This window comes from Thalassophryne amazonica, chromosome 18 (genome assembly GCF_902500255.1).
Source record: "Thalassophryne amazonica chromosome 18, fThaAma1.1, whole genome shotgun sequence".
In the NCBI taxonomy this organism is placed as follows: Eukaryota; Metazoa; Chordata; class Actinopteri; order Batrachoidiformes; family Batrachoididae; genus Thalassophryne; species Thalassophryne amazonica.
Window position 1 is genome coordinate 17,332,468 of NC_047120.1, and position 11,261 is coordinate 17,343,728.

Consider the following 11,261-nt stretch of genomic DNA (forward strand, 5'->3'; position numbering starts at 1 on the left):
GACGTCTACCAATCCTGATCCAGATCACCTCCAAAATGCAGTGGATTCTTCCATGTCTTAATATCAATCTGTGGTGCAAATTTGGTGAGAATCCGTGAAGTAGTTTGGAAGTAATCCTTCAAAGCCTATATAAAGGGAACACTTGCTCCAGAATCTGGATCCAGATCCAGATCACCTCCATCCAACACCACCTCTAATGGAGTCTTCCTTCGTCTAATATTTATCCGTGTTGAAACTTTCATCAAAATCCCTGCAATAGTTTTGACGTAATCCTTCAAAGCCCATATAAACTGAAACTTGATCCAGAATATGGATCCGGATCACCTCCAAAATTTAATGGGTTCTTCCATGGCTTAATATCTATATGTGGTGAAAATGTTGTCAAAATCCATGCAACAGTTTTGACATAATCCTGCTAACAGTCAGACAGACAGATAAATAAAGAAATAAGCGCCAGTGATTTCATTATGTCCTTACTGGCGGATGTAATTAAGAATTTTATATTTAACCCTGAAGTGACCAAGCTATTTTAGCAGTGGGGTCATTCATAATCCTGTTATATTTTATACTTTTTGTATGGTTCTGTTTGTGTTTATTATGCCCATTGTGCTTCCTTTATATACTCAACAAAAATATAAACGCAACACTTTTGGTTTTGCTCCCATTTTATATGAGATGAACTCAAAGATCTAAAACTTTTTCCACATACACAATATCACCATTTCCCTCAAATATTGTTCACAAACCAGTCTAAATCTGTGATAGTGAGCACTTCTCCTTTGCTGAGATAATCCATCCCACCTCACAGGTGTGCCATATCAAGATGCTGATTAGACACCATGATTAGTGCACAGGTGTGCCTTAGACTGCCCACAATAAAAGGCCACTCTGAAAGGTGCAGTTTTATTACACAGCACAATGCCACAGATGTTGCAAGATTTGAGGGAGCGTGCAATTGACATGCTGACAGCAGGAATGTCAACCAGAGCTGTTGCTCGTGTATTGAATGTTCATGTCTCTACCATAAGCCGTCTCCAAAGGCGTTTCAGAGAATTTGGCAGTACATCCAACCAGCCTCACAACCGCAGACCACGTGTAACCACACCAGCCCAGGACCTCCACATCCAGCATGTTCACCTCCAAGATCGTCTGAGACCAGCCACTCGGACAGCTGCTGAAACAGTCGGTTTGCATAACCAAAGAATTTCTGCACAAACTGTCAGAAACCGTCTCAGGGAAGCTCATCTGCATGCTCGTCGTCCTCATCGGGGTCTCGACCTGACTCCAGTTCGTCGTCGTAACCGACTTGAGTGGGCAAATGCTCACATTCGCTGGCATTTGGCACGTTGGAGAGGTGTTCTCTTCACGGATGATGCAAAGGAGATGTGTTGCACTGCATGAGGCAAATGGTGGTCACACCAGATACTGACTGGTATCCCCCCCCCCATTTAACAAAACTGCACCTTTCAGAGTGGCCTTTTATTGTGGACAGTCTAAGGCACACCTGTGCACTAATCATGGTGTCTAATCAGCATCTTGGTATGGCACACCTGTGAGGTGGGATGGATTATCTCAGCAAAGGAGAAGTGCTCACTATCACAGATTTAGACTGGTTTGTGAACAATATTTGAGGGAAATGGTGATATTGTGTATGTGGAAAAAGTTTTAGATCTTTGAGTTCATCTCATACAAAATGGGAGCAAAACCAAAAGTGTTGCGTTTATATTTTTGTTGAGTAGGTGACAGATAATGTTATAATAGTGTTTCATTAATTATTGATGTTTATATGATAAAATCAAAGCCTGTAATGTTGGAGAAAGCATGCATAGCTTTCCATATATATATATGCTCGTCCCAGTCCATGTCTGTCACAACATGAGGTACTAGTCTAATCCTTAATTAATTTCATCATGAAGTTAAGTTAAAGATGGGAAATAAACAGGGGTGAAAGTAAGAGCTTCACACGCTCGCATCATATTAAATATATTAATATTAAAGACTGCTCTTAACCCACCTGCGGCGCCACTTTACGGAGCGCTTCTCCGCAAAAATATCAAAAAATATAAATAAAATGAAACAGCCACACCAGGTGAATGTAAGATTATTCAATCATTTCTGGACCAAGTTGAAAGAAATCTGAAAACACTACAATATGGAGTATATCACAGAGAATTTAATCTCATTCCTGCATGTTATTATATTAATACCGTCATGTGACCCATTAAATTGAGAGAAAAAGCATTTCCATTCTATGAATTTTCTCTTACAGAATATCTCAGGATGGAAAACCTGATGTGAAGAAAAAACCTGAGGCTAATTAAAAAGGGATAAATTGATACTTATGAAAGTGAGACTTCTAATTGAATCACTGAATGAATGCTGATATATTTATCACCACAAAGCATTCAGGCAGTAAACATCTGCAAAATGCCATCATTCTCAGCCTGTGCATGTACAACTCAGAAATACACAGTACGGGATTTTTGCCAATATTTGATATGCTGATATTTTCAAACTCACGATGGATTGTGTTACTGATATATACACGGTGCTTTATACTGCTTTTGTTTTTTTTGTTGTGTTCGCATTCACGGCATCTCATCTGTCCTGTTCCCAGTGGGTGTTGGACTCCGTCAGCCCCCTTGTCATCAGTCCTGTTCATGATGTTCATAATGTTCATGAACAGGACTGTAACAGATTGGAAATGCACTACATTTATTTATTTATAGAGCGCTTTTCCATCTGATACACTCAGAGCACATCAATGATGTCTCACATTCACCCATTCACACACACACACACACACACACACACACAAACACACTGATGTCAAGGTGATGTAATACAGGGTGTTCAGTTGCACACACAGGAAACACCTTGGGGATAAACAACCTTGTTGAAGGGTGCATCAGTGACTCTCTTGTATGTCGGGGAATTGATCCTCTGGTTACATGTGCACAACCTCCCCTAAATGCAGTGACAGAGGGTGAGAGCTCCATTGCACAAAATCAATTTATCTCTCTCTCTCTTTCTTTGTGTGTGTGTGTGTGTGTGTGTGTGTGTGTGTGTGTGTGTGTGTGTGTGTGTGTGTGTGTGTGTGTGTGTGTGTGTGTGTGTGTGTGTGTGTGTGTGTGCAACCCCAAATCAGGAAAAAGTATAGAAAAATATAAAAAATTATAGAAAATACACAAAAAACAAAACAAAAATACAGTGATCCTTTCATTTACTTTGACTTCAGGTTCATTGCAGACAGTATGAGCTTATCATATTTCATATTTTATGTGGTTAACATTTAATTTGTTATTCCATTCGTGCATTTCAGGCCTGCAACACATTCCAGAAAATCTGTGGTTGACCACCCATTCTGCTCTGCTCTGGACGAGGGACCAGACTACACGTCATGCAGACTGGCATCGAACCCCGGTCCCCCAATACCAGCCGGGACAGGAGGTGTGGCTCCCAGCAAAGGACGTTCTGCTCAAGACAGAAGCTAGGAAATTGGCGCTGAGGCATCTCAGGCCCTTAGGGATTGACCATGTCATCAACCCCGTCGCGGTCAGACGCCGTTTGCCTCGGTCACTTTGGAATCCATCCGGTTTTCCATGTGTCTCTGGCCGATCTCCTCCTGCCTGGCTCGTGGATGGTCATCCAGCATGGACTGTGCACCAGGTTTTGGACATGCGGTGCCGGGGTCGGGTTTCCAGTGTCTGGTGGACTGGGAGAATAATCGACCTGAGGAGCGCTCCTGGGTGTCACAGGGTCTCATTCTGGACCCCAACCTACCCCGGGACTTCCATTGGGCCCACCCTGGCCGGCCTGGTAGGTTGCTTGGGGGCAACCTACCATTAAGGGGGGGGGGGGGGGGGGGGGGGTTATTGTGCTGCCTTGGTGTCTGCTCCCCCTCCCTTTTCTGTGTTTCACAGAGCTGATTGACTTACCTGTTTGCAGTCAGCGTCACCTGTTACATACCCCGTTCCTGCCTCTCCCAAATTGGCAGAAACTCAGCTCTGCCTGCGTGGTATCTGACCTCAGTTTGTTCGTCTGAATGACTTCCTCAGTTTTTCCTTGTGACAACTGTTTCTTGTGCCTTCAGTGTTCCAGCCACCTGTCAGCTCCGTCGTGGCTGCCTGACCCTGGTTCTGGTTTCCCCCATCATCGGGTCCAGGAACTCACCCCTTCAATTATTCTGGTCAAGTCAGCATCTCCCTGCTCTGGTGTATGCTTCCATGGATTTGTGCAATATACAATTCCTCTGTTCATTCAATAAATTGTTTGGCTCGATCCTGACTCCCTGCATTTTGGGTCCTAACCTTGTTCTCTGGTTTAACCATGACAGAAATGAAATAAAATGAAGAAATAAAATTAAATGTTTCAGGTGGGATTTGTCCTTGTTTTTTTGTTTGTTTGTTTTGTTTTTGCAAATACATCTTAATGTGCACAACAGTACAGGATCATCGTACTTGCATTTTTTTGTTTCAAAATTCTCCACACATTCTCTGTTGGGGACAAGTCAGGAATGCAGGCAGGCCAGTCCAGTGCTTCTAACTCATTCTTCTGCAGCCTTTGTAAAGTCTGCAGAGTGTGGTTTTACATTGTTTTGTTGAAAAATGCACGTAGATCGTTGGAAAAGTGTTGTGTGGGCCGCCAGAAGAGGTACTGCTGGCCCACCACCAAAGGGCGCCCTGCCTGAAGTGCGGGCTTCAGGCACGAGAGGGCGCTGCCGCCACGGACACAGCCGGGAGTGACAGCTGTCACTCATTCTTCATCATCACACTCCATAAAGACCAGACGTCATCTCCACCTCGTTGCCGAGATATCGTACTTCATTGTAGGCAATATCCTCAGCCTTTTTGTGTTTATCTGTAATCTGTACATTGTTAGTGTTTGCAGGCGTACCGGTTCCTTGTTTTGTGGAAGCTGAGTGAGTGCAGGACGGCACTCTTTTTCTCTGAGGGATCACTGCAAACACATCAACATATTGAGTGAGAGGTGGAGGTGGCATTCCCACCGTTATTGTTACTGGGTGTACACACACCCACACTTGACTGTCTTTGTTCTCGCCAGCAGTACCAGATCCGACAGTCGGGGACGGTGATCACCTGGGAATTCGGGACTTGGCGGCTCCAGTATTCTCTGGGTTCGGGGGCGGAGGAAATCGTGTGGTTCCGGTTCATCTCAGGACAGACGTCTTCTATCCTCGAGCCTGCCCACACGTCACCTTTGTGATTTGACTGTAATTATATTCTGAGGTTGTCTGTATATTCGTTGTGCATGTTTCACAACATTAAATTGTTACTTTTTGGCTCATCTATTGGCCGTTCATTTGCGCCCCCTGTTGTGGGTCCGTGTCACTACACTTTCACAACAAAAAGGTGCTGTCTTGAAGACAACATATGTTGCTCTTCGATCTGAAAGTACTTTTCTGCTTTAATACTGTCATCAAAGAAGTGTAAAATACCTTTGCCAAGGGCATTGACCTAACGCATACCATGACAGACCCTGGCTTTGTCATCAATTTATTACAAAGAAGACCTAGAATACTGATTCATCGGATCACAATACACGATGGTGCAACCCAGAGAAGTCAAAGCTGCTTTTGAACAAGGTTAACATAAGGCTTCTTTTTTTTTTGCACAATAATATTTAAGTGACATTTGTGAATGTAACACTTGTATTGTAATGCTTGACAAAGACTTTCAAAAGTAAGATATTGCTCATGTGGCTATATCAGCTATTGATGAATAATGTTTTAATGGAGAGATCAGAGCTCATGGGTGTTTAACTTGCCCTTCATGCACTGAAATTCCTCCAAACGTCTTGAATCTTAAAATGATATTATGGATTTTAGAGGGACAAATATGCAAATTCCTTATAATCTTTCTTTAAGGATGTTGTTTTTAAAGATTCACTCATTTTCTTACAGATTTGTTGACAAACTAGAGATCATCTGCCTAGCTTTCATCCTAAAAGACTCAGCCTTATGTGCTACTTTTGTATCAAATCATAATTACAATCACTTGTTGAAATCAGTTGTTTGAAATAACATTCTTCTTCTTCTTATTATTATTATTATTATTATTACCTCCATACTTGCTCTAAATTGCTTCCATCATCAGTTTTTTTTAATGTGTTGCAGGCCTGAAACAATAAATGACATAAAGTTATCCAAACAAAATATGAAATATCTTGTCTGCAATGCAGTAGAACTGAAAACATATGAAAGAATCACTGTAGGGCTGTTTTTATTTGCATTGTTCATGTCCTCCCAACTTTTATGATATTGGCACTTGTCCACGCCCTGGACCAGCCTCTTTTCTGTGGCACAGTGATGTCCAGCAGCACTCCAGGGGTGTGCATCCTTTGATTTGATTTATTCTACAATTACACTGAACACTGAAGTCCCTTCAGCACTGAAGTCACTGAAGTCCCTTCAGCTGTTCCCTTGTTTTTATTATTATTATTATTTCAGTTCTCCACAGCAGATCTGAGATGTCCTCCTGCTCCATCCTCCTGTGTTTTGACTCTGATAGACAGATGACATCACATTTCCACATCATGGCATTTAGCAGAATGGGTTTCCCAATTTAAAGACACATATGTGCACTGTGGGAGAGCTGGATTTGAATGGAGTGTGCCTTTTAATGAAAGCATGATGTCATTTTTCCTCCCTGAGTCTGTGACATCCTCATTGCTGGAACATCAAAGAATTCCCACTGCACGTCCTCAGAGAGAGAGAGAGATGGGGTGAGAGAGAGGGAGAGACAGACGGAGGGAGAGAGAGGGGGAGAGAGAGAGAGAAAGAGAGAGAGAGAGATGGGGTGAGAGAGAGGGAGAGACAGAGGGAGGGAGAGAAAGGGAGTGAGATTAGAGAGAGAGAGAGAGAGAATTGCTCCAATTTCAGTACAAAATGATGCAAATTATTTAATAATTGGAATAGTTTTGACTGTGTTGAATGTTTGGTCTCCAAGGTAAAGCTCAAACAAGGTCAACATCTATTGGATTCTATGACATGTGACATATATTGCCCTGTAACATGATAACTAAGCATGACAGATGGTGAAAACTATTCCTTATTAAAACCCTATTAACCCAACAATAATTTGCATCATTTTTTTTACTGAATTTTAGCAACTTTAACTTTTGACCCGAAATTGACCTGAAATTGACCTTTGTCACCATTCTTGCTGTTTTGACCCCATAACTCCAGAACATTCCATCATAGATAGTCCAAACTATACCTTTTTGGAATCGTTATGATCAGACAAGTAATGTGATATAGTTTTCAACATGACTGGAGCATTTTTAAAGTTTGACCTCTGTGTTATTCTTCATTGACCCCTACCTGGCTACAGCTACCACCCTGGGATGACTATCATACATTTTTGTGTAGAGAGAGAGAGAGAGAGAGAGAGAAAATTAAGCTTTCATTTTCACGCCTCCGCCCTGTAGATGGCGATAACACAGCGAAATTAATCATGGGAAAAAGCTTCGATGACGAAGAAGAAGCTGCGGTCTGTCTGATTGGTGTATGGAGGTTTGGGGAATGTTCGTTGCTCTTTGCCTTCTGTTTGACATTTCGTGCACTAACAATTTGTTTAACTGTGGTTTTCTAACTACTCCAGCAACACTCACACGATAAATATGGCCGATAATATGGTAAGTGTTGATGTGGTGCCTGTGAGTTAATGTTAGCTTCATAACAAAAGTCCAGAGTGATGAGGCAGCACAATTAGCATGTCAGCTAACCTTAGCAGCCGTCAGTAGCACAGATAGAGGCCTCTGTAGTGTGCTAACCTGCTAACAGCGGTTTTCCCAGCGGACAACTTTTTAAAGAGTCAGTGTTGGCGACCCTGGAAAAAAAGTTTGAAATGAAAGAATCTCTGATACTGTTAGGTATGTTCATCTCTTAGCTCGACGTTAGCTAGAAAACTACTCGGCGAGGTGTCGAATCACGGTTGTCTTAAGTTGTCGAGAAGAGTGAGGTTTGTCTTTGTGAACAACTTGAGATGTGGTTGTGTGTCACTGTTTCCAGTTCATGTCACACTATAAAACCAGGCTCTTAAAAAGCAAAAGTTTGCATGACTTTTATTTATTTATTTATTTATTTATTTATTATTTTGCACTGTCATGGCTGTGATGGTGCGCTGACACTGACAGAAAGCTGTTTTTGATGGGGTTTTTTTTTGCCAGGACGTTGGATGACTGGTGCTGGAGTTAATCCGTCATAAATGTATATTTTAAACTAACTTAATTGTTACAGTTGGCGTTTTTATTTTTTGTCTGGCTTGCTGCGATTAGTTTTTGCACTGTCATGGCTGTGATCGCGTTTTTTATTTTAATTGGATATTTTTGTCCGGACGTAAAATTACTCCTGCTGTAGTTAAATGTAAATGTACATTTGAATCAAATGTTTAATTGTTGCATTTGTATTGTACTCTGTCTTGCTGTGATTTTGGTTATGCCATTTTACTTTATGTATATTCTTGTTTTTGTATATTTCTGTTATTTTGCTTATGTATTTATTTTTCTCATGTTTGTTGGTATCAATAGGACAACATTGGAAATAAGTGTTTGTTTGTTTGTACTTTATGCTATTCTCTGTAATTTAGTTGTATGTGCATGTAGGTTTCTTTTAACCAAATTAAAACCAAACCAAAGCAGTATTGTATGGTATTAAATGTGGGCTTGTTTTCTCCCTCTAATTACTTAGATTATCAGGGTGCAGTCCCCAAATGGCATGAAGAAGATTACTTCTACCAAGAGAGAGACTGCTGCTATGTTTTTGAAGAAGGTAATGTGTGATCAAAACAATTCTGTATAGTGCAGCCGATAAGAGAATATTTAGAGCGTAATCCTGCAAATGGTGATACAAGCATCAAATTTGGCACAAATACTCCTTAGACATTACTCTTTTGAAATAACCAATTAGCCATCTGAATTTTCAGTTGGCAGCCAGGTAGGGGTCAATTGAAGAATTATACAGGGGTCAGAATTTAAAAATGCTCTAATCATATTGAAAACTATAGCAGATTATTCGCTTGATCATAATGATTCCAAAAACGTATAGTTTGGACTATCTGTGACTGAATGTTATGGGGTAAAAACAGCAAGAATGGTGACAAAGGTCAGTTTCAGTTTGTACAGGGGTCAAAAGTTTAAGTTGCCCCAATTTTGGTAAAACGTTATGCAAATTATTAGTTGCGTTAACAGAGTTTTTAAAAAGGAATAGTTTGGACTATGTGTCATGCTTAGTTATCATGTTACGGGTTGACATATGTCACATGTCATAGAATCCAGTGGACGCTGAGCTTGTTTGACCTTTACTTTGGAGACCAAACATTCAACATTGTCAAAACTGTTCCATTTATTCATCCTATTAGGGCAACCAATAATTGCCCTACTAGTTTCCTCAAAATGTGAGGAAAGTGTCTCCAAAATCTCCACCAAGACGTTGAAGCTGCGGCGGAGCCCTTTATCTGGTTAAATGTCCTGAGAGTCCAGCTCACCTGTTGTCTCTGAAATCCAACACCTGCTGCTATGCTTCTAAATAAAACAAAGGCTCTTTAAAGAGCAACTATTTTATTATTTTAAAAAGCTGTTTCTGTTTATACTTTAACATTAAATGAATGAATGATTAAACATGTCTGTGAAGTCAAAAGTTTAGTCAATAAGACATTTGCACAGGTAGAAGCCCAGCCCTTATTGTGCATAATTTCAAAGCATTCACAATCGCTAGAATAGTCAAATTCATATTTTAGTAATTACTCTTTCCTAATTACGACATTAAAAGCAATCACATAGTCAATGAGGATGTAATTAAATATTGAAATGACTAAATTAAAAATTGATTTCATCATGAGGCTTATGTCACATTTAGAAATCCTAATTAACAGGCGCACTGCAGTCATTTACATCATCTCTTGTGTTTAGAATAAATATATTTTTTTAACGGTGTCTCTTTTTTCTTAGTTGAAATGCAGATATGAATGAAATCTACCAGACTTAAAAATGTTCACATTACATTTCATGCTATTTTATTTCTCTAAAAATAAATGTCCAGGGTTCCTTATAATGTTAATCAAGAAAATCTTATCTGAAACAGCAACATAGAAGTTATGGTTTTAATTTACAGAAACGTCAGATTTCTAAAGAATCGTTTTAGTTTAAACTATTGTAATTACAAGTTTTCTAATGCAAGGAACTTTTTTTAAAAACTTCAGAATGTACAGTAATCAAATTAATGTTGAAGTAAAAAACATGTAAGGATTTTCTTTAAACACATACTGTGTATTAATTAGAAGTTCTGATGCTCCGTGTTTTGGCCTGTTGCCTCATTTCTTTTGGCTTTAAAGTAAGGCCACAACAAATATAAAAATTTTGGACTTCACAAAGTTTGGTCCTCAAAATACAGGAAATAGTGTTTCAGAGCATTCCAAATTTAAAAATTTTCTGGGGGAAGGGGTTTGCCTCTGAACACAAGTGCCTGCAGTGCTCACCCTGCAGCTATGCCATGCTAAGCTCTCCCCTATGCTGTGAAAAAAAATTCTATGACTGATTTATTGTTAATATCAGCAATTTAAAATGAAATAATGGTGCTGGACATATATTTGTTTTTATTATATGGCTGCGACGCTTCACACGCTCTGATTGGCTGATTACCGCTCGGATATTTTCCCATATCCCGACCAGTTGCCATGACAATCGGTCTGCAACATATATTTTTGTTACAAACCAGGAAGCTAAAAACACAATTAGAAAAACCAAGTCGGACATAAACATACACCATAAATATCTAAACTGCATCGGAAAAAACACAGGTTGAAAGCTTACCATCTAAAGAACAGTCCATCCATTAGCATGTTCTTTATGGAGGTGAAGAAAATGAACGGGCCAAACACCGCCAGCAGCATATTCGGGTGATACTGTTATATTTGTGTGTGCGTGTATGCGTGTGTGTGTGTATGCGTGCGTGTGTGTGTGTATGCGTGCGTGCGTGTGTGTATGCGTGCGTGTGTGTATGCGTGCGTGTGTGTATGCGGGCGTGTGTGTATGCGGGCGTGTGTGTATGCGGGCGTGTGTGTATGCGGGCGTGTGTGTATGCGGGCGTGTGTGTATGCGGGCGTGTGTGTATGCGGGCGTGTGTGTATGCGGGCGTGTGTGTATGCGGGCGTGTGTGTATGCGGGCGTGTGTGTATGCGGGCGTGTGTGTGTGTGTGCGGGCGTGTGTGTGTGTGTGCGGGCGTGTGTGTGTGTGCGGGCGT

The 11,261-nt window shown here is 40.7% G+C and overlaps 1 protein-coding gene across 1 annotated transcript in view; it reads left to right on the forward strand.

The window, feature by feature from the left end:
- The first annotated feature begins 7,490 nt into the window (after positions 1-7,490).
- nploc4 (NPL4 homolog, ubiquitin recognition factor) overlaps positions 7,491-11,261 on the forward strand; it is a 61,518-nt gene continuing 57,747 nt past the window's right edge. The window contains exons 1-2 of the mRNA XM_034193782.1: positions 7,491-7,656; positions 8,711-8,791. Coding sequence (XP_034049673.1) covers positions 7,642-7,656; positions 8,711-8,791 — 96 coding nt within the window. The 5' untranslated portion in view covers positions 7,491-7,641. The remainder of the gene's footprint in view (positions 7,657-8,710; positions 8,792-11,261) is intronic.